General features: G+C 34.2%; 1 protein-coding gene across 3 annotated transcripts in view; it reads left to right on the top strand.

Moving 5' to 3' along the window:
- LOC127847385 (tRNA (guanine-N(7)-)-methyltransferase non-catalytic subunit wdr4-like) overlaps positions 1–18,062 on the top strand; it is a 79,401-nt gene that overhangs the window by 4,997 nt on the left and 56,342 nt on the right. For all 3 annotated transcript variants that reach the window (XM_052379259.1, XM_052379271.1, XM_052379266.1), the window contains one exon: positions 4,724–4,888. In XM_052379259.1, coding sequence (XP_052235219.1) covers positions 4,724–4,888 — 165 coding nt within the window. The remainder of the gene's footprint in view (positions 1–4,723; positions 4,889–18,062) is intronic.

Here is an 18,062-nt window from a genome sequence, read left to right as displayed (position 1 = left end):
CGTGTAGAAATGAAAAAATTTTAGTAAATGGAAATTTTTGGTGGGTGTGGCCTATGTGGGCGGGGCGCCCCAGGGTTGGGAATGGGGCCATGCATGGTTGAGATTGACCGTATTGTCATAAGAGAGGTCCAGTATCAATTTGAAGTGAATCGGTGTAGAAATAAAGAAGTAAATGTAAAATAACCTAAAAAAATGAGTGATAATTTCTGACGCGGCCCCACCCCAACCGCTATAACTTTTGACCCAGGGGTCAGATCAAAATTCCAAATAGTGCAGGGTCGCACATATGCTCATAGCTACCATGTGTGTAAGTTTCAAGGTTCTAGTGCTTTAAGTGTAGGAGGAGATAGTGGCCAGGACGGACAGACAGACAGACAGACAGACAGACGGACGGCGGAGATAACCACAATATCCCCACCTTTTTTTCAAAAAGCGTGGGGATAATAATTATATTTTCTCATTAGCTCACCTGAGCACAACGTGCTCATGGTAAGCTATTGTGATCGCCTTTAGTCCGTCGTGCGTTGTGCGTCGTCAACATTTACCTTGTTAACACTCTAGAGGCCACATTTATTGTCCAATCTTCATGAAACTTACTCAGAACATGTGTCCCAATAATATCTTGGACGAGTTCGAAAATGGTTCCAGTTGATTGAAAAACATGGCCGCCAGGGGCGTGGCAGTTTTATATATAGCAAACCTTGTTAACACTCTAGAAGTCACATTTATTGTCCGATCTTCATGAAACTTTGTCAGAACATGTGTCCCAATAATATCTTGGACTAGTTCGAAAATGGTTCCGGTTGGTTGAAAAACATGGCCGCCAGGGGGCGTGGCAGTTTTCCTTATATGGCTATAGTAAAACCTTGGTAACACTCCAGAAGTCACATTTTTAGTCCAATCTTCATGAAACTTTTTCAGAACATGTGTGCCAATAATATTTTGGACGAGTTCGAAAATGGTTCTGGTTGGTTGAAAAACATGGCAGCCAGGGGGCGTGGCAGTTTTCCTTATATGGCTATAGTAAAACCTTGTTAACACTCTAGAAGTCACATTTTTAGTCCAATCTTCATGAAACTTGGTCAAAACATGTGTCCCAATAATATCTTGGAGGAGTTCGAACATGGTTCCAGTTGAATCAAAAACATGGCCGCCATGGGGCGGGGCAGTTTTCCTTATATGGCTTTACTGTATGGTAAAACCTTGTTAACACTCTAGAAGTCACATTTGTGGTCCAATGCTCATGAAACTTGGTCAGAATATTTGAACTAATAATATCTGGGCTAAGTTCAAAAATGGTTGAGATCAGTTAAAAAACATGGCCGCAAGGGGGCGTGGCATTTTTCCTTAAATGGCTATTTACTATGAAACCTTGTTAACACTCTAGAAGTCACATTTATTATCCAATCTTTATGAAACTTGATCAGAACATTTGTTCTAACAATAGCTTGAGTGAGTTTGAAAATGGTTATGGTTTGTTGAAAAACATGGCCACCAGGGGGGGGGGCAGTTGTCCTTATATGGCTTTAGTGAAAACTTGTTGACACTATATTAGCCACATTTATTGGCAAATCTTCATGTAACTTGGTCAAAACATTTGTCCCAATGAAATTTTGCCAGAGATTGAAGCTGGGTCATATGAGCTCAAAAACTAGGTCACAAGGTCAAATATAAAAAAAACATGTTAAAAGTCACTATTTTGGTCCAAAATAATCTTCATGAATCAGCTTGCATTTTTTTCAGAATAGTCTAGTTCCTTTGGCTTTAAGGTGAGCGCCATAGGGCCTGATGGCCCTCTTGTTTTGAATTTGTTACATAACCTCTGCCATTTTAGATTCAATGCCAAACAGTTAGATCTGCTTATAAAATGCTAATGGCCTGATAGAATCCTACTACCTGGAACTGCATGTCATTGATATTGTTCCACTTGAGATATTAAATACCTAAGGAAAGACAGAGGGATGTGTCAATGAAATTTTATTTGCCAGAAGGGCTAAATACTTTGGAAAATCACTTGCTCCAGCTTTTTAACACGAAGAGGGCAAGTGGACGTATGCTGAAGCAATCTCCTGCTCACAAAACAACAAGAAATAAACAAAAGACAACAACATAACAACACAAATAAAATACTAAATTGGAAAGAAAAATATAGACACAATTATAGACCCCATTAAAGAACTGGTTGTATATTGCTTTGCACCTTTCAATTTGTTGGTCGGATAGTTGTTAATACATAGTCATACATCTAATAATCTTTTAAAATTCATTCCAGAAATATATTTTTATGCCCCCGGATCGAATTATGGGGAGTATATTGTTTTTGGCCTGTCTGTCTGTCATTCTGTCCGTCTGTCATTCTGTTTGTCTGTCATTCTGTCTGTCTGTAATTCTGTCCCAAAACTTTAACCTTGGTCATAACTTTTGCAATATTGATGATAGCAACTTGATATTTGGCATGCACGTGTATCTCATGGAGCTGCACATTTTGAGTGGTTAAAGGTCAAGATCATCCTTCAAGGTCAAAGGTCAAATATATGGCTTCAAAGCGGCGCAGTAGGGGGCATTGTGTTTCACAAACATAGCCATTGTTTATTAATAAACAACATGCATTATCTTCATGTTCCTTCTCATGTTTTAATGTGCACAGTCATGCGTTACTAAAAAATCATAGCTGCAGGTTGTGTGCATACATGTTTTCAAAGTCTTCTTGATGTAATACATGTATTTATTGGTTTGCTATGATTGCTTTATAGAAATAAATTATGAAAATCAAAAGTTGAAAGTACTCTTGGTATGATATGAAATTCATGTTTCTGATAAATTATATAATCAATAATTATTTTTTTTACAGAAGAATAATTTGAATGGTTGCAAAGTTATTTTGCTAAACATGTGTTATATTATAGAAGCATTATTTGCAATTACTATGGAATGTATTGATAGCACATATATTTTCATAATAATTACATGTATTTTTTTGGCTATATCAATTTTACAGTGTTTTAGTTTTCCTATGGAAGTATCTGAGGGTTCATATAGATCTGGACATGTCATGGAAAATGAGCCTAAGCTTAGCAAATCATGAACATTTCCAAACCTGTTGTAGAAAACAGGCATTAGCTGAATAAATGGAACTTCCAATAAATGTCATTAAACTGTATTTAAAAAAATAAGCATTAGCTGAAAAAATCACAATGTAATGTACAGTTTCCACACAAGTTAGGGAGGAATTTCAGCAGATTTACAATATGCTATATAAAAGTTCCGAAGTTTATGTTTTTCTGTAAGTACATTAATGTCTGGTATAAACCCTTTCTGTTTTGATTTGCTGTTAATATTAAAAAGTGGCAGTCTGTGCTCAAATGATTATTTTTTAAGAATTGTTTATTAACCTAAATTAATGAAAGAACATAAGTTTCCTTTCATCAATCATACCTCTTAACAAATGAGGAAAAATACTTATTAATAGGTATTTGTCCAATCTGTTAAAAAGGATAACACAATTATTGCCTATAAATATAATGATTTTCCTAAACCATTTTTAACTTGTGAAAATTATATTCAGCTTCAGCATTGAAAAAACAACAACATTAATAGTACTAATAATTGTATAACGAAGCAATATATTTCATTATTGGTTCAAAGGAAAACGTGTTGAAAAGTGGACCTATGTTTTTAAACGTATTTTATGTCTTTCTCTGGCCAATAATTGTCATCCTCTCATCTTCTTCAACAATTAACTACTTTCAATTACTTAATCAATACCGTCCAGGTAGTTTACAGTTCACTGTGCTGATAACATTATTGCCAAGTTTGTTATGCAATTACTGAAAACCTCTGTAACCATGACAGGTCTTTTTTTCTGAATAATGCAGGGTAAATTGTTTAATCATAAATAAGAAATGTAGGAACACTTTATGGATGATGTTGTAATGAATAATACAGTGCCGATTTATTTTTCTTAAAATAAAAAAAAACAATAAGCAATTATAGCACTGAACAAACACAAAATCAACAATACTCAGTAATGGTACAATCTTATTGTTCCAGCATGATGTTAAGATGGTTGAAATTGATTTGTGCTTGTCACTGTTTTTTCCTTTTATTAGGATTCAGTTTAAATTCGGAATGCGTAAGCTCTTAAGGACATTTGTCTTATGAAGTTACAAACAAGCTTTCAGCATTTTTAATATCATGTCATTCTGTCTGTGACCCTCCACATTATTGATGTTTGTGCTTGCCTGGCATGATATCCTAATGATTGTTTTATTGACTTACATTTTGTGGTTAATTTGTTCACATGGACTTATTGCCAAAATAATGATTCTTTCATTGATGTATTGAACAGGGTAGGGGGGTTCGCCAACAATGTGTTGCAACTGAGAAATGTTTGGTTCAATGATAAATCTATAGTATTGAATAATCCCTTAGGACTTCATTCTACTATCAATATTTTGTAGGGGAATTTATTGACTTTACAGGGAAACAAGCTGTAAAATGGAAGACTACGGCTTAAGTGATGAAAAGATATAAGGTTTGAGTCAGAAAACTGGTCAATTCTATTGACAAAATGTGGTTTATATGAGGGAAAGAATATTGAGCTTGTCATTCCAGTTGCACCACACACTTGTGACAGTTGGCCGGGAATATGCGCCATTTTCTTGGTGTTTTATTGTGTTTCTTACAAGCATTCTTTGGATTACCATTACAACCTGTTTTTCAGTCAAAAGGAGGCAGACGAAGATGCAAGTGAAAAATCTGTGGCAAGAAAAAATTGCGTTTTGGCATCTGCGTTTTCGAGATCGGGGAAATACTTTGCAGTGTCAGACGATTATAAGCAGCTACATGTGTATCAAGTCACGACCACCTTAGACCTACTCAGTTCCAGGTAATCTTTTGTCCAGTGTGGGATGTGTTTTCTTTTAATACCTCAAACTCCACTGTGAATATGTAAAACTCACATACGTAAAATTCAATGCCATCCAGGCATCCTGATTGCATCGTTGCCCGACTTGTATGGGTTGAAAGGGTTTACTTGGTTTGCACAAGCACTCTAATAGGACCAGAATCCGTTGTTTGTTCAGGGTAAGCTGCTATAGGAATATTTATGTGGAAGACCCTGGCAAACGTCCCACCAGCTCCAACTTTGGTATTGATTTTTTCGCTCAGTTTCAAGATGGTTCTTTGGAAGTGTGCCTGAAATGTATTCAAGCTATTTAAAGAATCCACCTAGTCATGGAGCAGTGCAGAATATTTTATTTAGGTCGTTGACATAGGTGCTGATCTTAGTTATAAACTTTAATCATGGTTTTGAAAATGTTGTCCTGTCTATTATAATATTCTGTACCAGCTTTCAGTAGCATACAGATATTTTGAAATTGCATTGCTTGCTTTTCTATAAGTGGGCAGAATAATTGTAATGAATGAAAGTATGCAAACAAACATGGTATGCCCCAAAGTTTTTGCAATTTTTTGGAAATTGTATTTTTTTTTTACAAAACCCTTATTGCAAATATTAATTTCCCTTAAAATGAAATGTGTAGCAAGGATTATTGATCAAACTTAATAGGATTTTACAAATTAATGTACCAGTATATGAAATATTAATCAGTTGCTAATTTGTCATAGAGTCAAGCATATCAATTCACAAGGTTGTGAATTTTTGAATGTATTGAATGTAAAGTGTTCAGTGCTAGGCAATATGTGGATCAGTTTGGCAAAAACAACTAAGCTTTCTACCCTATGAATAGCCCTTAACAAGGATTGAAAGTCCTAGCATCTGCTTTAATTGAATTTATGACTGAAATTCAAAGTCAGGCGAGTTAACCCTTTCCCATCAGAAGCAAAGTGAAAATGGCTATGTGCAAACAGAATAAATCCAGAACAGCCTGGGAGTCGCTCGCAGTCTGTTCAGGTTTTATGCTGTTTGCTGCTCATCAGTAACTAAGGGTTGGAAATAAAGCCTTCAAAACTTTAATTTAGTTAGAAAGGTATTTTATTAAATTTTACTTTCTAAGGGACTACAAATGTGACAAAATACGTATCCAAGTGGTAAAGGGTTAATTTATGAGTGAAATTCAAAGTCAGGCGAGTTAAGGGTTGTAAATATTCACGCTAACAAGTGTGTGCTTATTCTCTGTTTGAATACAATGCCAAAGAAAATTTTGTTCAATAACAAGAGAAAGCATGAACAAGTTGCTTAATTAACAATATACCTTACTTTAAGACAAAGTCCTGATTTTCTGATTAAACCACAAGGCTCAAAGGTTAAATATACTAATTGTTCACAAACTTTTTGAATTTGTCTATGATAATACGAAAATATTACAAATTGAGAGATTTAACAGAATTAAAAAACTCAAGTCATTTGGTCTGTTAATTCCTTGTTCTGTGAAGCAGTACCTTTCAGTTAGTTGTAACTTAAATTTGTCTTATGCTTAATAAATTCCTTATCAACTACATGTACTTGCAACTCAAAAATTCATTTCTGCGTGACATATCTGAAAAGTAATGCCCTCTGCACTGAAAAGATGCTTTTTTATTAAAATAATATTAGAATTATTAATAACCAAATAATGTTATTATGAAGTGTGTATGTCTTTGACTTGGGAATTTCTAACTCATGCACATCTGTCGATATGCAAATATTTGCAGTGCATGATGTGGGGTATGTATTTATGGACCTTTGGCTGCAATTAAATAGACTATACTGTTTGACAACTCAAAGTATTTTGTGTATTGAGTCTAATTATCAAATTGTGCAGATCTCAAAAGTTCTTATTCACATGACCTTACCATAGCAGACAATGGCTTGTTATTAGCCACTGTAAAGTTGCGAAATGAGAGGAAAAGATCAGTTTTGTAAGTATGGATTTTTGACGCTCGCAAAGAATTACGAGTGAAAAAATAATGTCTTACACAAATTATAGGTTTAACATAAGTAAGCTGTCATTTTCAAAATTGTCTTATTATTTCAAAGGGAGATAATATAAAAAATGGAAGTAGGTAAACAGCCCTAAGACTCCCTCTTCCCTATCGTCTATTCCAAACACATACCCATATGAATATATTAGCAATTCAAAAATTAAAATTACAAATTGTTAATTACGATTCAGCATTTTGCTCTTTGGGCTTTATGCCATTTGATTTGGTTATAATATATAGGGTCCATGCAGACATGGGCGGCTATAACATGGGGATGTTGAGAAGACTAGTTGACATTAAAACATAGACCTAATGTATGTATTAAAGGAATAAAACCATCATATACTTGAAAAAACACTATGAAATCATAATTGTTATTTGAACAAGTACATATGTGATAGTCAATGGTTATTCTGATGTCATTATATTAGCATAAATATCTAACCAAGTATTAAGGAAATCCCATTTTAAATAATTTTTAAAAATTCACAGTCCTTTTGTTTCAGCTTGATTTTGTGCATTTGTAAATCATGTCTAACATGTTATTTTTAATCAAATTTAATTTTTTAGATTTTTCTGTTTGAGTATTTTTTAAACGATATTCATGACAGTCATTTTTAGTCCCCTACCGGTTTCACCAGAGGGGACTTATGGTTTTGTCTCCGTCCGTCCGTCACACTTTTCTGGATCCTGCGATAACTTTAAAAGTTCTTAATATTTTCATGAAACTTGGATCATGGATAGATTGCAATATGGACATTATGCACGTCATTTCATTTCATTCCTACGTCAAAAATTATGGTTGCTATGGCAACAAATAGACTAGAAATACTGCTGAAAATGGTGGTTTTTCTGGATCCTGCGATAACTTTTAAAGTTCTTAATATTTTTTCATGAAACTTGAAACATGGATAGATGGCAATATGGACATTATGCACGTCATTTCATTTTGTTCCGATGTCAAAAATTCTGGTTGCTATGGCAACAAATAGACTAGACATACTGCTGAAAATGGTGGTTTTCTGGATCCTGCAATAACTTTTAAAGTTCTTAATATTTTTTCATGAAACTTGAAACATGGATAGATGGCAATATGGACATTATGCACGTCATTTCATTTTGTTCCTAAATAAAAAAATTTGGTTGCTATGGCAACAAATATATATATATATATATTTATATATATATATATATATATATATAAAACTGGAATTTCTGACGATGGTGGAGCAGGTAGGGGACTTATATTGCTTGACAATAGTCTTGTTTCAATTACCATATATATATATACAATGTCAACATAGTTTCTACATTTTCCTATAGGGCAAAGTATGGAATACTGTTCTATAGACCACTGTTCAAAAAACATAAATGTATAGAAAATAATTTTACTGTTTAGCTTTTTGTGCCAATTAATTGGTAATGCTTATAAGAGAATATAGTACTGCATATTCTAAAAGTCTGAATAGTCTGTTAACAAACCACTAACCATATTTCTGAATTAAAAGCTGGATTGTAATTATAGGAATTTAATAGTACTTAATTGGTGAGTACAAACATCAATAACAAATACAGTTTTAAGCATATTACTGTTATAATGCAAGCCATTGTCTCTATGTAAAATAAAAATACTTGTTAAATTCATTCTTGTCAACAATAAACATGATCTTGATTCTGTATTAGACCTCTCTTACAAAACTTGGAAACTCAGACATTAGATAATGTTTTGCAGACCCCATCACAGTGGCTTTATTAAACCATACAAATGTTTTATAGCTCTCCAAACTGTTACCATGGTAATGCAATACAGTTTTCAGATGCAAATGGTTACCCTGGAACATGTGTTGCCATCTCAGGCAATGTTTTGTTATGTTTGGTGCAGAGTGGCCACTTTTAGCGCTTAGATATTTTTTCCAGTTACTTTCTTGGGCTGTCAATGACAAAGTAGAGTGGAATCTTTGTTTTTTTGTCCCCCACTATAGTAGTGGGGGACATATTGTTTTTGCCCTGTCTGTCTGTTGGTCTGTTGGTCTGTCTGTTGGTCTGTTGGTCTGTTTGCGCCAACTTTAACATTTTGCAATAACTTTTGCTATATTGAAGATAACAACTTCATATTTGGCATGCATGTGTATCTCATGAAGCTGCACATTTTGAGTGGTGAAAGGTCAAGGTCATCCTTCAAGGTCAGAGGTCAAATATATGTGGCCAAAATCGCTCATTTTATGAATACTTTTGCAATATTTAAGATAGCAACTTGATATTTGGCATGCATGTGTATCTCATGAAGCTGCATATTTTGAGTGGTGAAAGGTCAAGGTCAAGGTCATCCTTCAAGGTCAGAGGTCAAATATAGGTGGCCCAAATCGCTTATTTTATAAATACTTTTGCAATATTGAAGATAGCAACTTGATATTTGGCATGCATGTGCATCTCATGGAGCTGCACATTTTGAGTGGTGAAAGGTCAAGGTCAAGGTCATCCTTCAAGGTCAGAGGTCAAATATATGTGGCCAAAATCGCTTATTTTTTGAATACTTTTGCAATATTGAAGATAGCAACTTGATATTTGGCATGCATGTGTATCTCATGGAGCTGCACATTTTGAATGGTGAAAGGTCAAGGTCATCCTTCACAAGGTCAAGGTCATCCTACAAGGTCAAACATAATATAGGGGGACATTGTGTTTCACAAACACATCTTGTTTAAGAGTAAATTTGGGGCCTAATTTTGTATTCAAAAGGTATACAGTTTCCCCATATAATAACTTATATGTCATTTGTCAGTCCTTGCGTTAGTACTTCCGTGTGTTAACTTCTTTTAACAACTATTCCTCCTTAACTGCTTGCAAAATTTGAATCAAACTCCCCATGAATACTACTTGTTCAAACTTTTTCAAATCCATGCGGTGTATTTGACATTTAGGTAACCATGGCTTAAAATTGTTTTGAAACGAAATTGTCTAAAGTTAAATCTTCCCTGAAACCACAAAGGTAGCAGGAATTTATTTTTTGTTTTATAGCATTATCTTGTGGTCCTCTTCAAAGTTTATTCAAATCTTACCGCTGGGATTGAAATTTGCCTCCCCCCTTGTACTGTCTTGTTTTTATGCCCCCGGTAGGATGGCATATAGCAGTTGAACTGTCCGTCAGTCAGTGTGTCTGTCCGTCCGTCCGAAAAAAAAGATTAACGTTGGCCATAACTTTTTAAATATTGAAGATAGCACCTTGATATTTGACATGCATGTGTATCTCATGGAGCTGCACATTTTGAGTGGTCAACTTTCAAGGTGAACATCATCCTTCAAGGTCTAGGGTTGAAAAAACCTGCCCACGTATATATTTTTGTTAAATAAATCAAAGCGGCACAGTAGGCGGCATTGTGTTTCTGACAAACACATTGTGGTAAAAGGTCAAGGTCAAGGTCATCCTTTATGGTCTACGGTAAAAATACAGATTTAAGGGAAGTAATAAGCTTTAAAAAGGGAGAAAATTATTCAATATTGAACATAGCCACTTTATATATCTGGCATGCAGGTGTATCTCATGGAGCTGCACATTTTTAGTGGTGATTCTACAGTCACGGTAGTGGCTTTTAATTATTTGCTACTAAAAATAGAGATTTGTTACAGACAATTATTTCAAGGGAAGTAATTTATATAATTATAAATCTCTTATTATATATTTCCTTACCAAGAATTGAAGTTCTTTTCACTGTGCAGTTACTGTACAGATTTATTATTTTGATTATTTATGACCCAAATGATTGATTTTTCAAATTTTTGTTTAAATGATATAATTATAATTTCTTTGATGATCATCACATACATGTGGACTTATGTCCATATACAAGATCAACTCTGGCTATGATCTCTTTTAAACCACAAGCCTTGGTTGTCAGTGATGTCTGACATGGTCATAATTGACTGTGAGATCCTCCCAACCCCCACCCCAAAAAATTCAAGGGAAGTAATAACCTTTAAAGGGAGATGATTTCTATACCTGCAAAATGATAAATAGAAATTTTATTTCAATGTGGCGCAGTAGGGGACATTGTGTTTCTGACAAACACATCTCTTGTTCTAATTGATACAGTTGGGAGTCTGGATGCAAGGATGACACAGGTGGTCTTCTAAAAAGCCTTCTTTTATTTTTATCTTGATTTCCAATTTTGTATGAATGAAAACTTAAAAAAAACTTGGTTGAAACTGCAAGGCACAGAGGTCATGTATTTGGAATGTAACATTATTAAATGGTTTTCTACCAAGTTTGCTCAAATCATGCCTCTTGGGTAAAAAACTGGCCCCACCATAGTAGTTACTTGCTCACCTATGTGTTAACTGAAACCACTCTACACAGGACACTCAGGGGTCTAAAACCTAAAAAGGTTTGTCATGTGATATGTCAGAAAGAACTCAAAACAAATAAAAGTTTACTGTTTTTAGCTCACCTGAGCAGGAAATGTTTAATGTTAGCTATTGTGATCACCCTTTGTCTGGGGTCCTGTGTGATGTGGTGTGCTTTGTCCACTTTAGCTACTACCACTATAGAGGCCACATGTTTCATCCAATTTTGATGAAACTTTGGCTGTGTGTATCCAAAAACTAGGTCACTTGGTCAAATCCAAGCAAATCCTGTTAGAACTTTAGAATCCAGATTTATGACTCAATTTTATGCAACTTGGTCACCAGGTCCAATCATCAAAAACTTAGAAATATCCACTTTAAGATCTTACCACTGTAGGGACAACATTTATATCTTACGCTTGATGAACTTGGTAATAAAAATTTTCTTGACAAAAGCTAGTCTTAAAGGGGCCTTTTCACAGATTTTGGCATTCTTTAACTTAATCATTAAATGCTTTATATTGATAAATGTAAACATTGGATCGTAAAAGCTCCAGTAAAAAATCAAGAATAAAATTTAAAAAAGGAAAAGAACATTGCCCGGAGCAGGTTTCGAACCAGTGACCCCTGCAGTCCTGCCAGAGTCCTGAAGTAAAAACGCTTTAGCCCACTGAGCTATTCCGCCGAGTACACACACTTGATGTATTTTATACCTTATATAAGCAATCTTCGTAGTTTCACAAAATTTAACGACAAAAACAGAACTCTCCAAATTATTCAATCGTTTCGCGTTGCAACGCTTTATAATTTTTAGGTTTTAAAATCGTCAAAAGATGCATATAATGGCTATATTAGACCATGGTAAATGTTCAGTATTACTGTTTCCTCACAAATATCAGAACTAAAACGAAAATTTGCGAATCTGAAACAACTTTTTTCAATTTTGTCAATTTACCAAAGCGTGAAAAGATCCCTTTAAGTATGAATTGGGGTTAGACTATTCTACTAAGTCATATGTAAAATCTTAAAAAACAACTATAGAGGCCACATTTATTACTCAGTTTTGATGAAACTTGGTCAAAATGTTTATCTTGACTCTAAGAATGCCATGTTTTAATGTGTCAATGGTTTCAAAAAACTAGATCACCAGGTCTTCAACAATTAATGCATGAGAACACATGGGAACGCTTAAGGGCCCTTTTGTTCCTGTTAATTTGATATGATTGCAGAAATTTTGATCAAACCAATTTAATCAAATTAAGCGTTTGTTGCAAATCATTCAATTAATTTTTTGTGGTATATTATGTTATAGACATTTTATCATGCTTGTAAAAAAATCCCAAATAAGCTATGTGAAGGACCCCTATACCTTTCCCCCAAGAGTGAAAAACAATTCAGAAACTAACAACATGGTCAATTTAACAACAAAATGTTGTGTACACTAGAGGCCACATTTATTGTCCATGAAATTAGTCACAAGCTTTTTCCGGATAATATCTCTGCCAATGTCAAAACTGTTAAAAAAAAGGTCACTAACTTACATTAAAGTAAAAGCTTGTGAAAACTATAGAGGTCGCATAAGGTCGCGCATACTTCATGAAACTTACTAGAGTCAAAACAAACAGAAATGTTAGATCATTATTTTCAATCATCCCCTAATGCATCTAAACATACTGCAGTTGTTTATTTATTCTATTTTTGTTATATTTTGAAGGTCTACTGGTTACTGTTACAGTAAATAATCCAACAATTCATACAAAAACACACACTAGTTCAGTTAAATGATGAAGGTGGACATTTGCAGGCGGTCTGTCAATCCACAACTTGCTCAGAAAAGTTTTTCTTATGTTTTCTTTGCCTAGTTAGGTATGGATCTAGTCCATTGAAAAAATTGCAACCGTTCAGCGGGAAGTGTTCCTGATGTGGATATAGAAACATAATTTCAACACTCTAGACATGTTTGCCCCTTTAAATTGTAACTTTCCCATTCCATTAACAAATTTTATTAATATATCTGGTCTTAGTTGAAAAATGAAAGTGGTTTATTTATATTTATGTCTCTTATAATTCTTACATAGAATAGCCAATTTCATGTTTTTATGTATGTTTTAATTCTCTGTAATAAGTATGTACATGAAATGGATGAGACTTAAAAAAAACATTGAATTGAATATTTAAAAAAACATGGAAGTGCGGTTTATAAGAATATTGTGAGACTGTGTGAACCTTACCAGATAAGAAAAGTTTTTTTCTTTGGGACTAGTTGAGAGTCATAGGGACTTTGGCCATTTTGTTAAGTTATTATTTAAAAGTGTTTGGATTTAGATACTCTCCTTATTTCAATATACTGGCATCTTTTAGGTGTTTTTCAAATACATGATTCAGTTTCTTTGAGCAAAAGCATCATTTGCATATATTTGAACAAAAAACAAACAAATTCACCCTATTTATTTTGTTTATACTATATACAAAAATATGCAATATGAAGAAAATTATCCAAAATACCAGCAAAAATGGCTGAATTTTCATAATTTCTTGTAGGATATCACGAAGCATGTAATATTAATTGATATGCTCATTATTTATTAGGTGCGTGTACACATATTTTAGCCCTTAAGCACTCTCTAGATGTAACTGCTAAACATGTTGGTATTAAGAATATTGAGAAAAAAAATTCAAAAAAATTAATGTGCTAAATTTTAAGTGCAGTAATGTTATGAGAACAAAATGTATGGTATTTTTTTCCTTATAGCTAGGTTGTGATTATTTAGAGAAAGTTGTGATGGTAGTAACAGACTGAAGCATTTAAATAGTTGATTGTTTACATTGTTATTGGCATGATATAGGCTTTGTACAGAATATTGATAGATGAGGTGTAAAAAGCCAATCATGAATAGTTCGTTTAAATGATGAAGGCTAGAGCTGAAAAGAATGAGATATATATTAAAATTAATTAAACAAATACTTGAGTGTGACCTACACCAATTCTACTGGTTCATAGTTTGGGTTTTGATGGTGAAGTTCTCTTGCACAATCTCAGGAAAGGATCAAGATAGGATCCAGAATCATTGATCCCTTTGCATGCTGGGATATTTGTCGTCTGTAAAATTGGTGTCTGCTGAATTCTTAAAATCATTTTCTTCACTTTTTTTCAAAGAATACTATCAGAATAGCAAACAGTTTGGATCCTGATGAGACGCCACATTCTGTGGTGTCTCATCTGGATCCAAACTGTTTGCAAAGGCCTTCAAAATTCGGTTCCAGCACTGAAAGAGTTAAAACGTTCTTGTATGCTGCCTGGCTGGTTAGATGAACTAGTAAAATAATGCAGTTTTAATATACTGAACTCCGGAATTGGCTAGGTTTAACAACCATTTTAATGATGCATTTATCAAATCGTGACGGTATGTCCAGGGAGCGTGGCATATAGCAGTCCATCCGTCTGTCTTCCCACCTGGAAGTTCATTTTCAAAACGCTTTAAGATATTGACTTGTTATTTGGTGGGTGAGTCTACCTACATTACTAACAGATGAAGTATGAATTACGTTCCGGTCCATTGATTTTTGGCAAAGAAATGGGCTTCGGACGAAGACATTTTCTCTATAATAACCGTTTTCTGTAGTTTTTTTTAGCAAAATTTCATATTTGTAGCAGATTTTTGGTATGTGAGTCTACCTACATGACCTACAGATGAAGTGTGAGTTTTGGTCCTGTCCATGATATTTGGAAAAGTTATTGGCCTTTGACTTTGAAATATTCTCTATAATATAAGAAATGTTCTCTGTAATAACCGTTTCGGAAAGGTTTTTTACTCATTGCTTTCAGATATTGAGCTCATTTTGGGTATGTTTGTCTACCTACACTCCTTAAAAATGAAGTGTGAGTTTAGTTCTAGTCCATTGATATTTGGCAAAGTTATATGAAAGGTCTTCAATTAAATATAACTTTTTACAAGACTTACAAACACGTCAAAATAAGTAGGAAGTGGGAAAGGGTTAATTACCACTTTTCTGGATTATTTACCCAAACGCTTTTTCATTTATTATTCAATTTTAAGACAACTTACCACAAATGACTGTCATGAGGAGTTCTCATCGCCTAAAAGGTCAAGGTGGCTATAGGAAGCAAATTTGGCCATAAACAGCTTGTATTTGACGTAACTGGAGTGTTGAGACAAAAGTGGAATGTGTGGGCATCTGTGTCTTAAAGACACATGTCTTGTTCCCTTTGCCAATTAATTGCCAGAAGGTATGGAGATTGTTTGCTGCATGTATTTGCCAAATAATTTCTGCAAGTAAGGGATTTGGAATAAAATTATTAACTTATTTGTTCATAGTGTTCAATCACATTATAATGTGACAATTCAAACTGTCCGCAAATAAGCCAATTAAGTGCCAATAGTCTGCAAAATATTTGCTTCACTATATTGTTTGCTTATAAGTTTCGTCCTTGTTCAAATGCCTTACTTTCAGAATTGTAATATTATAAAAAAAAACTTTAACATTGGCCATAGCTTTTGCAATATTCAAGATAGCAACTTGATATTTGGCATGCATGTGCATCTCATGAAGCTGCACATTTTGAGTCGTGGAAGTTCATGCTCAAGGTCATCCTTCAAGGTGAAAGGTCAATTTTTTTTTTTTTAATTTCAAAGCGGCGTTATCATGAAGCTGCACAATTTGAGTGGTGGAAGTTCAGGGTCAAGGTCATCCTTCAAGGTCAAAGGTCAAAAAAAATAAAATAAAAAAATTCAAAGCGGCGCAATAGGGGGCATTGTGTTTCTGACGAACACATCTCTTGTTTTTTATATAAATAACATGTATTTTTAAATAAAAAATGAAATATAACTGTGGACCAATATCCAAATTGGTTGCCTTGTAAATGCTTTACTGCAACAGTATCATACAGTATTCTTTTCATTTACTTCCTATGAAACAGTTTAAAACTGCCAATCAGAAGCAGTTCATTTTAACACTTCAGGTGAACTATAAGCAAGTGCTTTGAAATTGAAATCCTTAAAATATTTTTTTATACGCCCGTTGAAAACGGGACGTATTAAAAGATCACCCTTGGCGGGCGGCGTGGGCGGGCGGCGTGGGCAGGCAGCGTCCACAGCAGTGTCCGCTCTCTAATTCAAATAGTTTTCATCTCATCTTCACCAAACTTGGTCAGAAGTTGTATCTAAACAATATCTAGGTCAAGTTTGAATATGGGTCATGCCGGGTCAAAAACTAGGTCAGGAGGTCACTTAGTGCATTTCAATGATTTAGCATGGTGTCTGCTCTCTTATTGAAGTAGTTTTCATCCGATCTTCACCAAATTTGGTCAGAAGATGTGTCTAAATGATATCTAGGTCAATTTCAAATATGGGTCATGCCAGGTCAAAAACTAGGTCACGAGGTCACTTAGTGCATTTCAAGCATTTAGCTTGGTGTCCGCTCTCTAATTAAAGTCGTTTTCATTCGATCATCACCACTTTGCCTCTCAAATGGTTAGTTATGACATAAAACTATACATTTTGCCACTCAAATGGTTAAGTTATGTGTTGCTTAATTTTCAAAAATGTATCATTTTGCCACTCAAATGGTAAAGTTATTAAGTTGTCCAAAACCTTCAAACGGGCGTATCTTGTGACAGTAAGGCACTCTTGTTTTCAATTGCTTTGCACTGTTGAAGCCAAATGGACAAATTATGTGCAGGCAATTTTTGCAAAAAGTCTGCTGCAAATACCTAACAAATCATTTGTACCTAAACAAATACTTAACATTTATTCTGCAAATACCATGCAAAGAGAAAATAGTGTGTTTTAGGATAATTAATTCAACAACAGGAAAAAACTTAATTGCATGAAATGATCACACCCCTATATCTCTATTTCCTGGAAGCTGTTAAGGACTACTCTGTATCAATTAGGGTTGTTACAAATTTCCTGCTATTGCAGACATTATTCAATCATCGTGTATTTGGGACTCCACTTTCACCTTAAGAAACTGCGAGCATATATGCCTTGTTAAGTACTTTCTGGCGATGAAGGCTCCCAAATACTGGTGATTTATATGCGTATCAAGGAAAACAAGGTCTGGTTATTTTGTAGTTAACACAACACATGCTGTTCAGAAAATGTATTTATGAATTATGCATGTTAGATGGTCAAGAAAGGCAATAACTATAGACTATAATCGTTCAGTAGCTTATTACCATGTGAAAATTGGTTTGGGTTGGTGGAATTGGAAATCAACAACAACTAGTTGTAGTTTTAATTATGTAGGTCATTAATATCATTCACACACTAATGTCAATAAAATGATATTTTAAGTAAAAATTTTCAACATGACTTAAAGTCACATTTTTTTATTTTCTAAAAAAACTGTCAATATAAGAACCAATTTTTTATTTTACGTAAAACGCTGTGTATAACGTGCATTTGTGTATAACGCGCATCTTCTTTTTGAGGCAAAAAAATCAGACAAACATTTTTGAAGCAAAAAAAACGGGGAACAATTCCGTACCGTAGGCTAAATGACAATCGTTTTTATTTACATTGCCGATGTCATGCATTCTTTTCAAGCGTCTATGCAATATAGATTCAAACTTCTCAATACCATTACTAACATGACCGGCGATAAACAAGCAATGGAGTTGTGTAGCTGTTTGCTGGTTCACATGTTTTCATAATAGTCCATCTACACAAAACTTGACAGGTGACGCAAATTACTCGATAATCACAACCCCAATATTGACAAGACGTATGAAAACGTGTAAACAAACACAACACCAATACCAATACCAAAAATTT

The sequence above is a fragment of the Dreissena polymorpha genome, chromosome 1 (genome assembly GCF_020536995.1).
Source record: "Dreissena polymorpha isolate Duluth1 chromosome 1, UMN_Dpol_1.0, whole genome shotgun sequence".
In the NCBI taxonomy this organism is placed as follows: domain Eukaryota; kingdom Metazoa; phylum Mollusca; class Bivalvia; order Myida; family Dreissenidae; genus Dreissena; species Dreissena polymorpha.
The sequence above is the reverse complement of the archived record's forward strand: the minus strand, read 5'-3'. Positions and strand labels throughout refer to the sequence as shown.